Source organism: Ahaetulla prasina, chromosome 2 (genome assembly GCF_028640845.1).
Source record: "Ahaetulla prasina isolate Xishuangbanna chromosome 2, ASM2864084v1, whole genome shotgun sequence".
Lineage (NCBI taxonomy): Eukaryota > Metazoa > Chordata > Lepidosauria > Squamata > Colubridae > Ahaetulla > Ahaetulla prasina.
The window spans coordinates 196,719,356-196,740,106 of NC_080540.1; the positions used below are offsets into that span (position 1 = coordinate 196,719,356).

General features: G+C 38.5%; 2 protein-coding genes across 3 annotated transcripts in view; one reads left to right on the forward strand and one right to left on the reverse strand.

Annotated features, from left to right (window-relative positions):
• The window catches only part of GTF2E2 (general transcription factor IIE subunit 2), a 45,381-nt gene extending 39,923 nt beyond the window's left edge, over positions 1-5,458 (forward strand). Inside the window, exons 7-8 of the mRNA XM_058173223.1 lie at positions 1,859-1,974; positions 4,132-5,458. Of these exons, the coding sequence (XP_058029206.1) occupies positions 1,859-1,974; positions 4,132-4,248 (233 nt within the window). The 3' untranslated portion in view covers positions 4,249-5,458. The remainder of the gene's footprint in view (positions 1-1,858; positions 1,975-4,131) is intronic.
• Positions 5,459-9,908: 4,450 nt separating this feature from the next.
• The window catches only part of RBPMS (RNA binding protein, mRNA processing factor), a 109,303-nt gene continuing 98,460 nt past the window's right edge, over positions 9,909-20,751 (reverse strand). For both annotated transcript variants that reach the window (XM_058173225.1, XM_058173226.1), the window contains 3 exons: positions 18,087-18,156; positions 13,071-13,177; positions 9,909-12,413 (listed from right to left, as the gene is read on the reverse strand). In XM_058173225.1, the coding sequence (XP_058029208.1) occupies positions 18,094-18,156 (63 nt within the window). In that variant the 3' untranslated portion in view covers positions 9,909-12,413; positions 13,071-13,177; positions 18,087-18,093. The remainder of the gene's footprint in view (positions 12,414-13,070; positions 13,178-18,086; positions 18,157-20,751) is intronic.

Consider the following 20,751-nt stretch of genomic DNA (forward strand, 5'->3'; position numbering starts at 1 on the left):
TGTTCAATGAGATTTAGATCTGGACTCATTGCTGGCCACTTCAGAACTTTCCAGTGCTTTGTTGCCATCCATTTCTCCATTTTTGACGTATGTTTGGGGTCATTGTCCTGCTGGAAGACCCAAGATCTCGGACGCAAACCCAGCTTTCTGACACTGGGCTCTACAGTGCAACACAAAATCCTTTGGTAATCCTCAGATTTCATGATGCCTTGCACACAGTCAAGGCACCCAGTGCCAGAGGCAGCAAAACAACCCCAAAACATCATTGAACCTCCACCATATATCACTGTAGGTACTGTGTTCTTTTCTTTCTAGGCCTCATTCTGTTTTCAGTAAACAGTAGAATTATGTGCTTTACCAAAAAGCTGTATCTTGGTCCCATCTGTCCACAAGATGTTTTCCCAGAAGGATTTTGGCTTACTCAAGTACATTTTGGCAAACTGTAGTCTTGCTTTTTTATGTCTCTGTGTCAGCAGTGGGGTCCTCCTGGGTCTCCTGCCATAGAGTTTCATTTCATCTAAATGTCGATGGATAGTTCGCGCTGACACTGATGTTCCCTTAGCTTACAGGACAGCTTGAATTTCTTTGGAACTTGTTTGGGGCTGCTTATCCACCATCCGGACTATCCTGTATTGCAAACTTTCATCAATTTTTCTCTTCCGTCCACGCCCAGGGAGATTAGCTACAGTGCCATGGGTTGCAAACTTCTTGATAATGTTGCGCACTGTGGACAAAGGCAAATCTAGATCTCTGGAGATGGACTTGTAACCTTGAGATTGTTGATATTTTTCCACAATTTTGGTTCTCAAGTCCTCAGACAGTTCTCTTCTCCTCTTTCTGTTGTCCATGCTTAGTGTGGCACACACAGACACACAATGCAAAGACTAAGTGAACTTCTCTCCTTTTTATCTGCTTTCAGGTGTGATTTTTATATTGCCCACACCTGTTACTTGCCCCAGGTGAGTTTAAAGGAGCATCACATGCTTGAAACAATCTTATTTATCCACAATTTTGAAAGGGTGCCAATAATTTTGTCCAGCCCATTTTTGGAGTTTTGTGTGACATTATGTCCAATTTGCTTTTTTTCCTGCCTTTTTTTGTTTTGTTCCAATACACACAAAGGGTATAAACATGTGTATAGCAAAACATGTGTTACTGCAATACTTCTCTGTGAGAAATACTTGATTTTCTGGAAAAATTTCTGGAGTGCCAACAATTTCGGCCATGACTGTATATACTGCTTCACAATGCTTTGCAGCCCTCTCTAAGCGGTTCAGCATATTGCCCCCAACAATCTGGGTCCTCATTTTACTGACCTGGGAAGGATGGAAAGCTGAATCAACCTTGAATCAGTGAGAATTGCACTGCCAAACTACAGGCAAGCCAGCAGTCAGCAGAAATAGCCTGCAGTAGTGCATTCTAACCACTGTGCCACCATGGCTCTTATAAACATGACCACTTCAACAACAAGGCCTCCATATACATACTAAACATAACCCCAGTCTGGGAGCAGAAGCAGATCCCAAGAGATTGATGGAACTCTTGAGAGTGGGAATTGGTATTTACTTTGCCCTTTTTTATTCACTGTGGCACAAATATTTAATAGTAATTGTGATTGCATATATTTAAACATTAAATCATTTTGTAATTATCTAATTTTAGCTCTTCTGTCTTAGAATTCTTGTATGCTAATATTTACCTATCTTGGCCCCCTTTTCTTATTCTGTACAATTCATAATAAAGGTTATGCTTCTTGTTACTATTTTATATAGCATTGCAGTCAATGTGGGATATCAGTTGAGTAGTATAATTATGAAAGGAGTAAGGAAACTAATGAGTATTCATTTTGGGATTTTAGAATTTCAAAAACTTTGGAGGAGTGTTCCTGTGGATTCTATGGATGAAGACAAGATACAAGACTATCTGAAACGCCAGGGTATTTCCTCTATGCAAGATGTAGGCCCAAAGAAATTAGTAAGCAACTTTCTATAAGCCTTTTCTTTCATCAGAATTAATACACTTAATTTATAGGAAATTAAGTATGCAAGAGGGAAAGATGAGTAGGTTGCTTAAGAGAATGAGATTACAAGGCAATTGACTGGATACATTTTCCTAACACTAAATGAGGCAGTTCTCTCATTTGGGTCTTAGTTTAGAGGCTTCACTGGTACCCATGATAGCAATCCACTGCTGCTGTAGAAAAATGACTTGGTTCCTTCTTGCCTACTGCTGCTTGGTTTGGACTGCATAGATTCCTAAGACAAAGATCAACCAATATTGACCCATATGTGTACTGCCCACAAGAGAGGCGAGTGTGTTACATGCACAGAAATTCAAAAATATCCTGAAATATGGCTTCACATAGAGATCTGTCTTTCTCTCACTGTCCAGCACGAAGAAAATTCCCTAAAATTCAAAAGGAGCAGAATTACAAATCCTTTCAAATACTGTCATATGATTTCTTTAGCAAGTGCTTAATAAACTGTACAATCTGGCCTTTGTGTATATTTGAAACCACATGCAAGTGCCTTGGCTTCTTGGAAAAATAAGAGGTACAAGAACAAACTTGGATCATAAAGCCATTTTTAAAATAATGCTAATATGGGAGAAATGGGGACATTTGCAGGAGTGCTTAACTGTCCTCCCACTACCACCCAAATTAATGTATAAATTCTAAGCCTTGAAGTGAGAGCAACTGAGTTTGCACATTTGTTCAGATAATATCTGGTCTGGCCTTCAGTCTTCAAGAATGAAAATTCTTTTGAGATTGGAATGGGATGCACTTGTAAGTTCTATATAGCTCTAATTTATCCCTATTCCACAATAAAGACAAAGAATTGGCTTTTCCCTTTCGAAAAAACAAACAGAGACTGCATACTTAGAAAGTGAGCTGAGTGTTTGGCAATACAAGAGTTGTAAATTATGAACTAGAAAGAGGGGAAGCGGTTCACTTTTCCTCTGTGTTTTGTGCCTTTGCTCAGTACTATCAATCAGTTTTTTGCAAGAATCTGTGACTGGTGAGTGCTTTTAGTTTAAACATTTCGGTCCTTACAACTGTAGGGCTTGTGTGCACCTTAGAAAGCTGAGCTCCAATGGGAAGTTAGTGTATATAGCTTTGTGTAGAACTGGATTTGTTTAATAAAATCATTGCAATTCTGAAAGACACATATACTTGTTTACTTATTTGCTTAATTCATTTCTATATCAAAATCTTTTGGGGATTGGACAGAAACAAAGTTGATGTCTTAAACTTTCTAATTTAAGATACTCATTTTGTCCCTTAATCCCCTAATGGAAAATTTCAGTCTTGAGATGGGGTGGGATTGCTCAGGACCTCTTTGGAGCATTTTTTTAAACTCATGCCCTCATGAGTAATAGCCAAAACATTTCACCACACTGCTTCAAAAACTGATGTTGGGTAATTTCCAATTATTTCTGGATCAAACACCTGTGTATTAGTGGATGGCTTACCTGTATAGTTTATGTACAATCCTCTAAAGGCTCAAATAGGTTTCATTGTTTGTTTCTGATATTTCTATGCTGTCTACTCCCAAGTAGAGCAGCTGTGACAGCAGGAAACAAAATTTTAAAAAAGCACCAGGAGAAAGATTGAAATGATTACACATGCTTTTGCATTTAGATTTTATTTGGCTTTGTGTCAAAATTTAATCTCTCCTTTTTTAGTAATAATAGCAGGAAGGTCAGACGATTATTATGCAGCCTTTCTATTAACAAGCAGGAATTTTCAGATCACTTACAATATATCAGTTTCATTATCTAACTTAAAGAATGCAACAGATGAAGCATTTTGAATTTTAAAGTGTGTTTATTTTTTCTTGCTGGCAGCTGGCCATAATCAAATTGTGATTTGGTTTGAACAAAATTAACACAACAAAAAAAACACCCTATTAACCATAATTGAAAGAGTCGAAAGAAGCAGACTCTAAATTAAAGATTCCTTTCCAGTGCTCTTTCCGTGAGCCAGTTTTCCCCTTTCTGTGGCAGCTCATCATAGGAATAGTGAGGAGCAAGATACTCCACAGGTGGGAGACTACAATTGAGAAGGCTCTATTATGGGAAAATCCTTTGGGAAATAGGGCTCTCATGAATGTGACTTATTTCTTCTTTTAGGTTCCTATCCAGAAGAGGAAGAAGCCAGCATCTCAGAAGAAACGGAGGTTCAAAACTCACAATGATCATTTGGCTGGTGTATTGAAGGATTATTCCGATGTAGCTCCTGGCAAATAAATTGATCTTCTGAACTGAACTGTTATGTTGATGTGGATGCTTAGGACACAGATGTCCTTTGTATATCTGATGTGGTTCTTTCATCTTCCATTTCTGTAGCAGATGAAAAGTAACAACTTTTGGGATCAAGAATAAACTATTCATCATAACATTTACTTTACTGGTTAATATAAACTTGGATCAGAGCCATTCATTATCAGTAGACTTCTGATATTGGGGTTGAAATATATTTAGCATGTAATGCTGAGGTTCATGTTCATCAGTTAAAATTTCTTTGAAGAATTCTTTGGCATTCTATGGGAATTTTATTCAGATGGGCTAACCTAGATAAATCTGAGATTTTTGTTGTCAAGAAAACATGTTTATAATAAAATCATTCAAAAAGGTTGAAGATTTTGTTTACATGTTTTCCATGCTTTTTGACTGAATAGCAGCTAAAAGTGACACTCCATTTAGATATAGACAGATATTATTTTAGCTAATAGTTTAAGATGAAGCCTTTATTTAGAAATGTAAACTCTTTTTTTATACTTATTTTTTTCCACAAAGTGACATTTCTTGTATTATCCTGAAGTTTCCATTTGAATTTTCAAGACTGTTTCAGTTGGTTGTTTCTGCAGGTACCAGCTACATCACGGTGCCCATGCAACATCTTCTAAATTGTGTTAACATTCCATTTATGTCAGAAATTCTTAAGCTAAAATATACCTCCAAATAAATAATCAAACTTACAAGAAAACATAGGATTTGCAATGGTCTTCCCAGTTCCTAGTTATTATTGAAAATCTGTGGGGAGATCCCAAAGTACAATGCAGGCCAAGAAGTCTCAGAATGTTTCTCAGTTGGAAGAGTTGTGTTAATGAAGAGTGAGAATAAATTCCAAAAGCAAAGCTAGAACAACTCGGCTGGCTACAGAAAATGTCTGCCAAAGGAGGTGTTACAAAGTACTGCCTGAAAGATTATCCAAACCTCTGCCCCTGTGTATCTTCTTACCTTGAATCTGTAAATAACTGCACGTAAATTGTAAAGTATGCATTGAAATTTGTAGAACACTGTTATGTCGTTTTGTATCATGTAGAATTTTTGCCATTTTCTGTTTGCTTAAGGATTTATTGAAGTGTACAATTTGACCAAGGGTGCCTAACTTTTGCACATGAGTATATTTGTATTGTTTGTGAGTTACTTTAGAATTAAAAAAAAATTGAGACAAGCCTAGTGATAGAGTGACCTTTCATTATATGACTGCTAGCTGAGATGAAAGAAAAAAAAGAGAGCATGAGTTGGGGGAAGCGAAGGTAAGAATATGTTTCTTTCCAATTATTAGAATGTATAATTCATTTAATATGGATAATTGATTTAATATGAACAAATTGTGTATTTATACCTTGTTCTAGAGAAGTGAAAAATAGTGAAATAAACGGCTACTCTAGGGTAGAAATAGTTTTTGTAATTGATAATGATGTTATTAATTAGACAGTAAGCGAGGTCTGGCCATGAGCTTATCAAATGTGGAGAGGAAATTTAAGTATGCATTTTCTTTTGGCTTTAAAGATTAAACTGAGCAAGGAAACTGGAAGAATATGGCTTGAGCATAGATAGCCTCACTGAAAAAAGCCTGGCTTCACAAAATGAGAGCGTAATTTTTTAATTGGATTAGTTTGGTGGTAAATATACAGATCGGTTGGCTGTTGCTGAGCAAATTAGTAACAGTAATTTCTTCTGCTAATAATTATAATTTTATGGAGTAAGTCATCTAAAGGAAGAACTACTGTTGCAAGATTCTGTATGTTTGCTAGAGAGCACTGGTATAAAGTTGTTTGTAATGCATTTGATATATTCATCTTAGTCCTTCCAAGTTTCTAGAGAATAGAGAAAAGCAAGTGAATTTGGAGAAAATATGTGAAGAATGCCCATTTGGTTCTTATTGTCACTTTCTGTAGCACAAGGAACTTGGTGATAGGACACGAGAGAATGCCAAGGTTTCAGGACTGATGATGGAAAAAGATTTGAAAGTAGCAATAATCACAGAGGCATAATGGTGACATTTTGTTTCCATCTTGAGACTCAGAGTCAGGTAGTTGCAAATGTGTGGGCATGAATCTTTTACTACCCTACTGCTCGGAGACCAGCAGAGGCATATGCTTGGCTTGGTTAAAATAAATGTAGGTATTTCACCACCAGGTACTTTAGAATTCCTTTTTCTATTACGGAGTCAGGTAGAAGACGATTAAATCTTGGTTTTAGAATTCAGAAATTGGAAAGTCCTGTTGTTCATTATTATTGCTACAATACCTCAGTCATTTTGCTTTAAAAATAGGGGACATATATAAAAGAAAGAGTTTTTCTAGCAACTGAACCTCAGTTTCTTCACCTGCCAAACTTCTATAAATTGTACTGAACTGAAAATGGTCTGTGGGCCTTATAAACTAACCCACAAATGTTACACAAGTATTTGCAAATAAGAAAGAAGCAAATAACCTGCATGGAGATTTGAATAGGAACTTGGGATGAATCCATTATATTTATGCTTACTGATACACTGTACATGTACAAGTAGCCCTCGTCTTATAATCACAACTGAGCCCAAAATTTCTTTTGCTAAGCGAGACAGTTATTCAGTGGTTTTGCCCCATGTTACAATCTTTCTTGCCACAGTTATTAAGTGAATCATGGCAGATGTTAAGTTAGTAACATAGTATGTTAAGTGGATCTGGCTTCCCTGTTGCTTTCGCTAGTCAGAAGGTCGGGAAAGTGGTCACATGATGCAGAACACTGCAACTGTCATAAATATGAGCCAGTTGCCAATCAACCAAATTTTGATCATGTAAACCATGGGGATGCTGCAAAGGTCCTAAAGTGTGAAAAACTGTCACATCTCTTTTCAGTACCATTGTAACTTTCAATGGTCACTAAACAAAAGGTTGTGAGTTGAGAGCTACCTGTGTACATTCATGTTTTTTCATCTGTAGGTGCCCTTTTTATCTTTCCTGTAGCATCCTTAAGCAGGGGATTTCATTTCTGTGCCAATCTGTGCCTGGTAGTGACTGATTGATAGTAAGAGTCCTTGTCTTGAAAGGCAGGATTCAGGGATCCATGCCATGCCTCCTTATCTCTTCCCTCTTCCCTAATAAATGCAGGACCAGTCTGTTGGAAGAACAGGTTCTGCGCTCAGTTCAATATCAACGCTACAATGTGTTCTTTCTAAGAATGTGTCTGTAATAATTTCATACCATGACGGATACCCTATGTAGTCATTCTATTTGTTATCCATTGTAAAACAATTATTCCTGTATTGTGGATCTTCTTCAGTGCATATGCATGCCCATGCTGCATTTAACATTTTATATAACATCTGTATAAGCTTGTGCTCTTACCTTGTTGAGTGCAGGAGATCACTCCTGACTAATTTGGGAACTAATATAGTGGATTCTCTCCAGTTGTATGTCTATGGAGATTCTCAGTCATTCAAGCCATGGTTATCCCAAAGGTGCTTTTTCAAAAGGCAACTGGACTTAGTTTTTTCTTGAAAATGTTTCGCTTCTTATTCAAGAAGCTTCTTCAAATCCTGTCCAGTTGATTTGGGGCCAAGCTTCTACCCACCTTTTTGCCATGGTCAATAGGATGGGGTATTTAGCATTGGGAGGGTGTCATAAGGTAGAAGTCCTTTTTAAATTGAAGATGGGACTTTGGAGAGGTTTTTCTTAGCCTCTCCTATTTGAACTTCTCTTAATCTCCTAACGGAGACGATTAGGTTTTCTTTCTTTTTTTTTCTTACGGTTTTCTTTTTTTCTGTGATTTTATTCTGTAGGAGTAAGTTGCAGGATTTGGGAGGAGAAAGTTAAGGACAAGTTCTGAAAGGGTGAGTTGTATGATTTGTGGAGACTATACCTGTCATGAGTCTCGGAATCTGGGGTAATCTTAAGGAGGTACCTGTGCCAACACAGACTTGTAGCTACTATTGAGACATGTTCAGGTTTTTCCAATTAACTATTGATGAGGGAAGTATAAATGAAAACTGGGTTTAGCGGTAAGGTATTAATTATTAACACTGATTGTCAGAGATTCTGATTTCTTCAAATGAATACAAGTAAATAAACAGACGTGATAGCATAGACCATATTTTTATTTTATTCATTGCTTTTATTTTTAGAAAATTATAATAGAAAAGTATCTTTTAACAACTTTTTTCTTTTAAAAAAATCATAGACAAATTGGAAGCATTGTATAATTCAATAACTGCCAGTAAAAGGCTGTAGAGAAAAGTCAAGTGTTTTGTGAAACAATCCAGCACAAATCTTTTTAGGGTTGTTTAACCACCTACAGTTACATTTTAAATTTGTTCAATTTATCCATATTGTTTGCTTAGTAATGCACATTTTTCAGTTCCAACTTGGGGCTTTTCTGATGTGTTCGGAGTACAACTTTCAGGAGTAGCAGTTGGATCATATCCAGAGAACAAGCCAAGCAACCCTCTTGCAATTTTGCATTCTTAAAGCCTTTTACCTATTGACATATAATTTATATTTCTTACAAAATAATGTATCTTATTTTAGGATAAATGATGATAATCCTGGCAGAGAAGCTGCTTCATGAAAATTTGATCCTACTAACCCTATTGGCTTCCCTACTAAGCAGGCCAGCAGAGCCAGACTTGCCACTATTGTAAAATCTCTGGGCTAGCAGCTGGAGGGAGAACAGTGAGGGATTTCTGGCATTGGCAGTCTTCAGCAATTGAGGGAAGAATAATTTTACGCGATTGATTGATCTAAGAACTCTTCTGCCCTAGGTAGTTGCATTCCTAGCTGTCCAAAGAACAGCAGGTGCAATCTTATGCACTCAGAAGTAAGTCCTGATCAATTCAACAGACCACATATCCACGTAAACTGAAAACAGGAAGCAGATTTTTAAAAATTCAGTAATTCAGGTCATTAACGTCTAAGAGGTGCACCCAGCGGTGAAATCTAATTTTTTTTGCTGCCAGTTCTGTGGGCGTGGCTTGGTAGTCATGTGATTGGGTGTGGCCAACTTGACATCACGCATGTGACTGTTAGAGCCAGGAGCTCCACGTTCTGACACAGACGCACATTCTGTCTTTCACAGAATGTCACAGAAGCCAGGAGCTGCACAAAAACACATTCTGCCTTTCTGAAGCCCCCAACGCTTTGAGTTTCCCTCTGGCTTGACTGGCCAAGCGAACCTTGGAGTCTTCTCTTGGCCTGCTCTTCATCCCAGAGGGCCATGCATCCCCCCCCCCGCCAATCTTCTGTACAAACCGCCCATCCCGTTTCTGCAAAGGCATAGCCCCTCCCTTGCAGGGCGATCCAGAGAGGGGAGGGGGATGCTGCAGAAAAAGCTGCCTTCCACCCAGGCCGCCTCCTGCAGCCAAAAGTGCCCAGCCGTGCATGCCCTTTCCTCAAATGGGTTGTGCATGGGGCGCTTGGAGAGAGAGTGAATAAGAGAGCTCTCCAACCTCTGTTTTCGTGCCTATGTAAGGGAGGGAAAGAGGGAGGGAGCGATCTGAAGCCGAGGCACCCAAACTTCTGGCAGCAGTGGGGGTGGCTTCTGAGCAGCCCTGAGTCAGCCAGCTCCACCTGACCTACTCCCTGAGTCTCATCGTTCCCCTTGTCTCACCCAACCCCAGTCAAGCAGCGGCTTCCCTGCTCAGCCCCAACAAGCTATGAATCCATAGTACCCATACTAGCATCCCGAGAGAAGCAGAGAAGAAATGCTGCTGCTTGAGTGGGGTGGGGGCGAGGAGAACTGTGAGATGGTAGCCCATTTGAGGAAAGGGCACGCATGGCTGGGCGTGTTTGGCGCAATGGGGTTGTTTTGTTAGCCGTGGTGGTGCTTTGGGAAGTCAGGCAGATGTCTGCAGCTGACAACTATAATGAATATGTCCACCTGCCCTCCGGAAGCACCACCGCAGCGAACAAAACATTCCCATTGTTATGGATGCATAGCTTGTCAGGGCTGAGCAGGGAAGCCACTGCTTGAGTGGGGGGGGGGAGTAAGCTGCTAGCTCCTTTCCCGCAGCCCTGCCATGCTTGCCTGCCTACCACATGGGCTTCCGCTTGCCTGTCTTCACAAGCTGGACACCGGGAAGGCAGCGTGGAACGCAGCGTGGAAGGCAGGCAAGCATGGCAGGACTGTGGGCCATGGACCAGTTTGGGGGCGTGGCCAGCTAACCATTGCTCCCGGTTTGGTGAACCAGCACCAATCTCTGCTACCTACTCGCCCAATCCGGTCCAAACTGGGAGCATTTCACCCCTGGGTGCACCCTTTGGCTACAGATGAATTTGTGAGTTACACCTGAGCTAAAACTGATCTGTGGGAGAGTTTTCTTCAATAGAAAGAAAACAACTCTTTTTTCAAAAAAAAATAAATACACAATGTTCCAGAGTCCCATTGTAGCACTAAAGTCCACCTAGACTGGGTAATGTCATATGGCTACAGCTGTTATCTGGCTCCTAAAGATAAACCCCTTCAAGAAAGTGGAAAGCTTGAAGTAGCTTTTCCTTGGCACGCTGTGCCTGAAATCATTCCCAGTATTGCTCTGTTCCTAGAGAGGCAGTTTTATCTATCCTCTTTTTTTTCCCAAAAGCACAAACATACAGTAAGTGAAGTTGAATAGCTATTTAAAGTGGGCACCTGAAGATTTCTCCCCAGCAGGGAGTTCTGGCCATGAGGGCAATTCTTTACATGGGGCTGCTACTGCTGCCACCTCAAAAATCACCATCTGGCATCAGTGCATAGATTTGGTGCTGACTACATATGCCTGCTACTGATACCTTGTTTTCCACAAAATAAGACGTCTCCTGATAATAAACCCAATCGGCTTTTGAGCGCATGGCAATAAGGCCAAGCTCTTATTTCAGGGTTCAAAAAATATTTCAGAGTCTTATTTTCAGGAAAACATTACCTGGGAAAAATCAAGAATAGCTGGCAAGCAAATATCCCAAGGATGGCCATTTCATTAGAATCAGATTCAGCAAAAACCTTTGGCATTTTTCATAGGCATGAGATGCTGGGATCAACAACTGAAGTTCAGTTTTCTGGATCAATGGTCCAGTCAGCCCTTACCTTCCCCAAGAATATGATTAGCAATAAATGACCAGAACCAATTCACTTTATATCCGGAACGAAATCACAAAACTAAACTACTTTCCAAAGATACCCACACATACACACACAGTGTATAAGTTGTTATAAAAGTAGATGTTAGAAACTTGATTTAGAGTAAATAACTTCCTGGGTAGCTTGGTCATCCAGGATGGGTTCTCACAAATACCAGGGTTTTTTTTTCTTTTTCCTTTTCCAAATAATACACACAACTGCATGAGATATATTTGTCTGAAGAGAAGTATACTATGATAGACACAGTTGCAGAAATGTTCATAATTATGACTGCACATTTTCATTCATAATAGAAATTGCTTTTCTACTTTCTACAGTGTACTACTTCTTTCCACGCAATTGCGTATCCAAATATAGAGAAAAAAAATACAGCAGGAACTAGCGATCAGGCACCGCTAATGTACAGCACACCAACTGTTACAATCATGAAAAAGCTATTATATTGCTGATTGTCTTGCTCAATATAATTTGGCACAATTAGGCGAAACATGAAAATAACTGCTACAGGAATACACTTCATATATTTAAAACAACCATATCAGGCTCCAAAACCTGATAACCAAAATGTCTGTGCATTTCAAACAATACACTTTTAAAAAAATCTGAACCAGATTTAAAAACATGCCTTGAACATGCATCTTAAAAGGGTAGGAAAAGAGATTATACATATTTAAAAATCAAACATATACAGTAATCAGTTCTTCCACCCAAGGTACAGTCCTCTTACTTAAAATGCTTGGTATAAAAAATAGTTATTCTCTTTGCTGCTCTGCTTGAAAATATTTTTTTCAAACAAGAAATTCATTCATGCTTATAGAATTTAAACTCTTAAACTTTTATACAATGTAGAAGAGGAACATATTATTATTATGGTTCATCACGTAGTCAGCCAGATGTTTAGACTGGATATGGCATTTTTATCATTACCATTATTATTCAATACTTTCTATTTTATTTTTAAGAAGATGTGTGATAGAGGCTGTGGCAAAGTCTTGAAGGAATCCACGCTTGTGTGAGGTTTTATTTTAAGCCTGTAAAAAGAAAAGACACGCATATGAGGAAACAACAACACAATCAAAGCTCCAAAATGGCCAGAAAGCCGAGAACAGTTTTCCTAAACCTGGAGGGCATTGTTAAAGGGAAATTCAGAGAATGACAATTAGAATATAGTGGATGCCAAAATGGGAAGAGATAGTGAAGGCTAATGCTAAGGAACTGGATATTGGATGGAGGTAAGGAGATAGTTTATACTTCCATGTTAAACTGCTGGAGTACTTGCCATGAAAATGCAGTAAATTAAGCCACAATCTAGGACTATAATGTGTAATGCTTTAATGTGTAAAGCACAATAGCAAAATAATAATAATAATAATGACAACAACAACAACCATATTGATCCTTATTATTGCTGATGGAATACAGTGGCGTTTGAAAGTTTGTGAACCCTTTTGAATTTTCAATATTTCTGCATAAATATCATCTAAAACACAATCTGTTCTTCATACAAGCCCTAAAACTAGATAAAGAGAATCTAAATAAACAATTGAGTAAAAAAATACCTATCCACTTATTTGTGAAACAAAGTGATCTAAAGCTATGTACTGTATTAGTGTAAAAGCCTGTTTCCAACATTTTTTATTCAGTCAAAATAAAGTGTACTTTTATGACTGCAGTAGATGTTGACTTACCGACCACACTGCAATTTGGAAGATGAAGGTAAGACATCAGTAGCGATTTTGGAAGAATGCATTAATACCCACAAGACAGAGTGTAGCCGCCATCACACACCTGATACCTAAGGCAGAGATAAATGTGTCATCAGAAACTCCATTTATTATATGCCGACCTGAGTTCCAGTGCCTTAGGCAGAAAGCCAATTGGACCAGTTCCTCTCTCTCAGTCCTAGGACATGGACAAAGGCAAATAGTTTCTGAAAAACCTTGCCAAGAAAACTGCAGTTTTATACTCCACCCTTAATCTCTGAAGGCTTTTTGAACAAGTAGCATCTTAACTGCTCTTCCAAAGACACAAAGGCTACAATCCTGTTGTTTCCCAACATTTGAACTACACCTTTTCTAAGTATGGGAGATAGGCCATTTTATTTGGCTATTAGAGCAATAGAAGAAGATCTTGAGGAATTGGTACCTCTCTCCTCTTCAAGACTAGGAAATGATAACTTGCTAAATGTCACGCTGAATCACAAAAATGTGAATTAACTTATCTAAAGAAATTTGTTCCTGTTTATGGATGATGTAGATTTTTAGTGATTGAAACAATTTGGAGAATCTACTAAGCAATTAATTATAATTACATGGTATCTATTTGCAAAATGAAAACTGTAATCCTGTTAAAAATCAGTGGAAATGCTGACATTTAGCTTGATTTTATAATCATTAGTCAACAATGTATGTTACCCATCCTTTTGTCCAACTGTGGAATAGGATCAAAAAAATGAATCTCTGTTATCCACACAACCAGCCTAGAGATATAGGCTATGATAAGGAATAATTGCTTGCCCAAAGATAGATACTGAAATCAATAAAAGGCAGCTTTCCTATTGGCAAAAGTTGGATGTGTGGAGTCCAAGGATCTCTTCCTCAAAATGATGTAAGCCAGCAAGAATGATGAACTTGAAGCATTGGCTCATCGTCCAAAGAGGAACAGGCCGTTGTAAAATATCAGCCCGAAGTAGGATCAGGCCATGTAGCCATTTTCCATTGCTGGGCTGCTTTGCCAGCAGGTGTACTTTTAGTGTATGAAATAACCATTTTATGGTCTTGATTTTTAAAGAGGGAGCCTGGTTCCTTTTTTGATGCCTCAAGTTTCATATGTGTTATGGAAGATGAACTTTACATACAGATGTTCCGTGGTTTTGCTGTTGCAATAACTTAAGGAATTGTTCCCAAATATGGTTATGTTTGCATAATGCTTTGGAGAGAAAAATCTGCAAGTCCTCCAATCTTATTTTTACATCTCTGCTTCTCATACACAAATATGCTAGTATGAAAATAACTTACTGCTGCACTCATTGTATCTGTGCTTAAAAACACCAGCCAATTCTCATTTAGTCACTGATGATTAAATTATTTAGGCTTGGGAAAAGAAAGTTGCTATATTAGGAAAAATACATTGACTGAGTTTGCAAAGAGAATGCCAGTGCAAATCATTATATGCTATCTAACGAAGCTGTGGTGCGATTTTCAAATGTGACAAGAGTAAGCTGGATAGATTTGGTGGAAGGAGAAAAGGTTACTGGAATTAGAAAGTTACCTTCTTTAACAATCCTTTATGTATTCATTTTGACTTACTTTCTTACGAAGCTTAGCAACTTCAATAGAAATTGCTGGATTTAAAATGAAGAGAACAGCATCTCTTCTCCCAAATGTAATACAATACTGGGCTAACTATGATTAAAATTTAGACATAAAAATTAACTTGTTCGGAGGTGCTTTAACCATTTCATACATGATAAAAAAAACTTTGGCAAACTAAAAGGTTGCGTGATGAATTTCCAGCAAAGACTGGTCTGTTGGGTGCTCATAAGCACAGCATGAAGAGAACTCACCTGAACGCTATGATGTTCAACAGACTGCCACGGAACATCACAGAGCTTCTTCAAAACCATCTGCAACTAGATGGTTGCAGGTATATTGGCCTTCAACTCCCAGATCCCCAGCCAACACAGTTGCTTTTTTTTTAAATTTGCATTTATATCCCGCCCTTCTCCGAAGACTCAGGGCGGCTTACACTATGTCAAGCAATAGTCTTCATCCATTTGTATATTATATACAAAGTCAACTTATTGCCCCCAACAATCTGGGTCCTCATTTTACCTACCTTATAAAGGATGGAAGGCTGAGTCAACCTTGGGCCTGGTGGGACTAGAATCTGCAATAATTGCAAGCAGCTGCTGTTAATAACAGACTGTCTTACCAGTCTGAGCCACAGAGGCCCTTTGTCACATAATCCATAACCAGCCACATTCTCAAATGTAAAGGAATAGGAAAAGGTAGCCCACTTTTGTACTACTGTATTTTTCTCGGTTGGCTCTATTGAGCCATTACCATTGTTGAAGTTTGCCTGACTGGTTTTTGACTTGTGACTAAACAGAAGCTGCATCAGAAATACTCTGGTGTTGTGGTTTTGAGATTGTCCCATAGAATCTGAACGTGTTCTTATGTGAGGGGAAAATGAGTAATAGTGCCTAAGGGGAATTTGCAACGAAGACTGGGTTGATATGTCATGCTAAGTCATGGTCATGGTTCAGTAAGTCACAATTAGGGTCTAAATGTATATTAAATCATAAACCGCACTATCTAGATTTATATAACACACTAAGCCATAATCAAGAAACCATATTTTGACAGCACAGTATGTGATCCCCATCAAAACACTTTTCTTCTTTTAAAGTTCCACCAAGCTGCCAAGAATATTTTCAGAATATTCTGACTGCATTACATTCTCACACCCAGCCATTTTGTTTTTCCTGCAGACAGTCAGCAAGCATCTCAACCTACTGCTCATGTTTAGTTCTATTTTACTGCTGTTAAGAGCTGTTTTGCTCATTAGGGTTTTTCTTTTAACCTAATTATGTTGCCGTCCCTGTAAATCTGGTCTGTTCCTCTGAGCATGCTGACACCTCCCTCTTTCAACTCCAAAACCATTCTCTGCAATTGTCACAACTATGTATCTGACATCATGGACATCTATACCTTTTCCTGAACAACAGCTTGTATTCTGTCACATGTCTTCTGACATCAAAAGATGCAAGAAAAGCAACAGATCCATTTTGGAGTGCTACCAGGCTACACCATGAGATAATGAAACCTAAAAGTTTCAGCTCCCAGGGCTGAAGTGAGAATATGCATAAGTTCCCAGATCCACAGAGCTTCAGGGGTGGGAAGGAGATATAGTATGCAGAAAGAATAATCTATCTGTAGGAGGTCTGAAAAACAGAGCTCCAAACGGGGGGGGGGGGGGATTTGAGTTTTGACCAGTGCCTGACTTAGACCAGCAAATCCTCAGGAGAAAATTTTCCTCCTACTTCCTGCCCATTAGGGCAGCTATACTGCTTTGCATTCTTAAATTGTCCCATTTTATTTATAGAACTAAATTCAGCTTGCATTTTTTTCTTGTTTTTCACCTGTGGCCTCTGTCCTTCAATAGTCCTGTAAGCATGCACCTTTGATTTACAGCTTTCCAACCCTGAAGTGCAGCCAGTGAAGTTTTATTTTTTGTTATTGTTGTTTTAAAAAAACAGCAGATTTGTTTTATTTGGCTAAAAATAATTTAAAAATAGAGAAAGATAACTGGTGAATTAATCCTCTTTGGTTCAGAAACAAAAAGCTGCAAAAGTCAGAGAGGCTGGTTTGGGTTCTTTTTATCCGGAGAGTAGATGGAATTGTTTGTAGTTTGTACATGAACTTTCGACATTGTAAGTATATATCACTTGTCTATTCTGACATTCAAGTAAGAGCCATGGTGGCGCAGTGATTAGAATGCAGTATTGCAGGCTAATTCTGCCAACTGCCAGATTCTCACTGAGTAAAGGTTAACTCAACCTTTCATCCTTCCGAGGTTGGTAAAATGAGGACCCAGATTGTTGGGGACAATATGCTGACTCTGTAAACTGCTTAGAGAGGGCTGCAAAGCACTGTGAAGTAGCATATAAATCTAAGTGCTATAGCTATTTCAGATCATCTGAAGACCGCTCTCTACCTGTCCTGAACCCAGGCAAAATAGCACTCCCTTCTTCCCAACCCATTACCCAATGTATTACCGGGGTCTCATACAGGGAAGATATTATTTACATCCCTAAAAGAATGGGAGATAACTAATCACTGGAAATATGAAAATATCTTGAGGTCCTCATGTTGGAATGCAATCTTTACAAAAGACCCTGCTTGGAAAGCTTCCATCGCAGGCAAGTGGGCAACTAGAAAGCAATATATTTTGACTTTTGTTGTGGTATCTGAGGAACATCATCAGATTTAATTCACTGCAATGGCCTTAACATTCCAAAAATACCCACTAGCGTACATGATTGGGACCTTTAATTTATAATTTTATAATTTATTTTTTATTACTGTCAGCAAACTCAGCTCACTCCTACATCCATTTTTAACTGATTAATAACATTATGTTTAAAATAAGGTTTAGCCCTGTTCCCCCATTTTTTTATACATGAGAAAAAATGTACAAAAAATACTTTTTCTTATGTATGTCATTTTGAAGGTGTTACAACTTCTAATTTCAGCCAATTCATTTTAAGTCAACGGTTAAAGTCTTGAACTTGGACTTGAAGAGATGCAGAATCCAGTTCCCACTTGAATCCATGATTTTCAATCATCACTCTGTCCCTGTCCAGTTTCTCTTAATTAACAGTTAGCAGGACTCCACTGTATGCTGGTTTGAGCTTCCAGAATATTAATAATAATATTATTACTAATAATAAAATTATGCCATAGGACAACAAATCTGTCCCCTCCAAATTGCATAAGAGAGTTCTCCTTTCTTGTCAAAGGGTTATTTTTCAGAGAGAAGATACATGGAGATAGGGGAAAGGGAACTGCTGCAAGGGTGAGAATAATCACAAGTTCAGACATTTATCCTACACACACCACAAAAAACAGAAGCCACAGCCCTTGTGCTCCCCCTGGTGATCAGCTAGAACCTCTTGCAAGCGGTGCTTGTGATCTACTCACACAGGATTCAGCAGAACTGACGGGACTTCCAGCCCTGAGAAGTAGCCTCTGAGGGAGGGAACCAGCGGATCTGAAAAAGACCAAAGCCCACAAGTGAGAAATGAGACTCAGGCAAAAATGAACAATGCTTTTGCACAATGTCCTCCTTCTAGTTCCTTGGAGCTAGGACTCCTCCTTGTATCTCCTTGTATCTCCTTGTTTCTCAAGTTGGACCTACTTTTCATTTGTTTCACTTATTAGCTTTACATTTTATATCCTGGGACTGCTGCAAGGTAACTAATAAAGACAGTACCTTTGCTACTAAATCATTACACACAGCAAAAGAGCAGATAAAAACAAAAGTGAATCAACAAGAAGAATGGGTATGCAAAGAGCATTAAAAGAGAATAGATCTGCATTACCTGATTAACCTACTGAGATCACTTATGAATCTAGCTTTTTTAAAGAATTTCACTTTTAAAAAAGAACTCTGAGCAAAGAGCAGATTTTTGCCCCACTGTACTCTGTTTATATCAAAGAATACTATATAATGCAGTGGAGCATTGACTATTGAGAGCAGGGGACTTGTAAGCATAAACTTACTCCTGCAATTTGCATATCCCACTTGAATTTAGTGGTCATTATCAATATATGCACTGCCTCCTTTCATATATCGGAGGGGACTATTTCGTATTTAAAAATGAGGGAATGCCTGGGAGACCAGGAGATTTAAAAATCAAGACATTGTGTGGTAGGGAGTTCCATAATCATATTTACATAATAACACAACATAATTTTAAGTTATAGTAAAAGATGATCACCCTTTACTGTATGTAAAATCCAAAAGGAAAACAGAATGTGAATTTCCTAGGTATATATGGCAAAAAGCAATATTACTATGGAGATAAGCCACTTGTAGAGGGCCAGCCTTTACAACGAAAATCACTTCAAATTCTGGCTCACATTCAAGAGAATAAATTGATCCTGAAGAATACAATGGTTGGCCATTTCACCAACCATTACATTCTTAAATAATATCTTCAGTCCATCATAACTATCACAAACCATCTTTTTAACTCTGACAGTTGAAATCAACTATTCCAACAGATTCAAGTGTTGCATTGCTTGAAAATTTCTCCTCTTCCCTCCTCCACTCCTCACGTTTGACCTCATGGGTTTTATAATTATTGCCTTTTGCTATGTTTGATATTTGCTGTGTCACAATTTGCTATTTTATTTTTTGAGCTGGTCAAATACTGTAATAAAGACTTCCGATAATTCTAAGGACAGAGCAGAACAGTTAAGAGATTGTTAAGTACTCATTCCGGATGTTTATCAGAAAGCACTAACCAGTCAGTGGGATACTCTACTCAGCTACCAGGTAAGGGCTTCAATCAGGAAGGATCATATCTGCTGGGATTGGAGGGGAATGATCACTATTTTCAGAAAATAAACTACAGAGGAAACTCCTTGCTGGAAATACAATACAGAAGAGACTGAAGAGAGACTGACGTGAGAAATGACAACCAGCAGAAGAGCGGTGGGGGGGGAGTTACTCAGTTCCTGCCCTATAGGTCAATGGCTTAAAGTCACTAGCAGGCTCATTAACTTATTGTGTCATCTCATTCCCAGCCTCACAGAGCCAGCCCTCCCGCATGGATCAAGCAGCTGTCTATTTTTGAACTCGTTGGGTAGATGGGTGGGCCTGAAGCCAAACAGGGAGAAGGGAAAGTCAGAAATTTCTGCTAAGTTGATCTTTTCTTATCCCACAGAGAGCTGTATGCAATCATGAGACAGACATGAAAAGTTCTTTCTTCACTGCACATTTAACATTTAAAAGCCTAATTGAATATGGAATATAATCAGAAATGACAGCGTACAAAAAATATTGGTGAAAATGCTGGTAGAATTGCTCATGCTTCCATCACTTGGGGCTCAGATGTTCCCAAAAGATGCAGCCTGGTTCTCCACAAGAGGGAGTTCTTTCAGTCAGTTCCTCACCTCATCCCTTTCTTTTCCAGCTGACATGAAAATGAAATTTCCTCCTCCAAGATGAATCCAAAACCACACTTCAGTTTGCCATCTAATTACCAACACAGTAAGAGATTATAATATTACGGCTATAACAATAAAGGTCACAGACAAATACAGGGTAACTCTACAGGGGACATGTTTTATATCCTTGAGATGTAATACAATTTTATAAATGTTCAAATAATTTAAATAGGAAAAAAATTATGAACTGACATCTCTGTAGTTGTCAGTAACATAACATAATAACATAACATAATAACAGAGTTGGAAGGGACCTTGGAGGTCTTCTAGTCCAACCCACTGCCCAGGCGGGAAACCCTACACCATTTCAGACAAATGGCTATCCAACATTTTCTTAAAAATTTCCAGTGTTGGAGCATTCACAACTTCTGCAGGCAAGTTGTTCCACTTATTGATTGTTCTGTCAGGAAATTTCTCCTTAGTTCTAAGGTGCTTCTTTCCTTGATTAGTTTCCACCTATTGCTTCTTGTTCTACCCTCAGATGCTTTGGAGAATAGCTTGACTCCCTCTTCTTTGTGGCAACCCCTGAGATATTGGAACACTGCTATCATGTCTCCCCTAGTCCTTCTTTTCATTAAATTGGTAATGAATTCATTATATTGGTAAGTAATTGGTTATGGGTGTTTTGCTC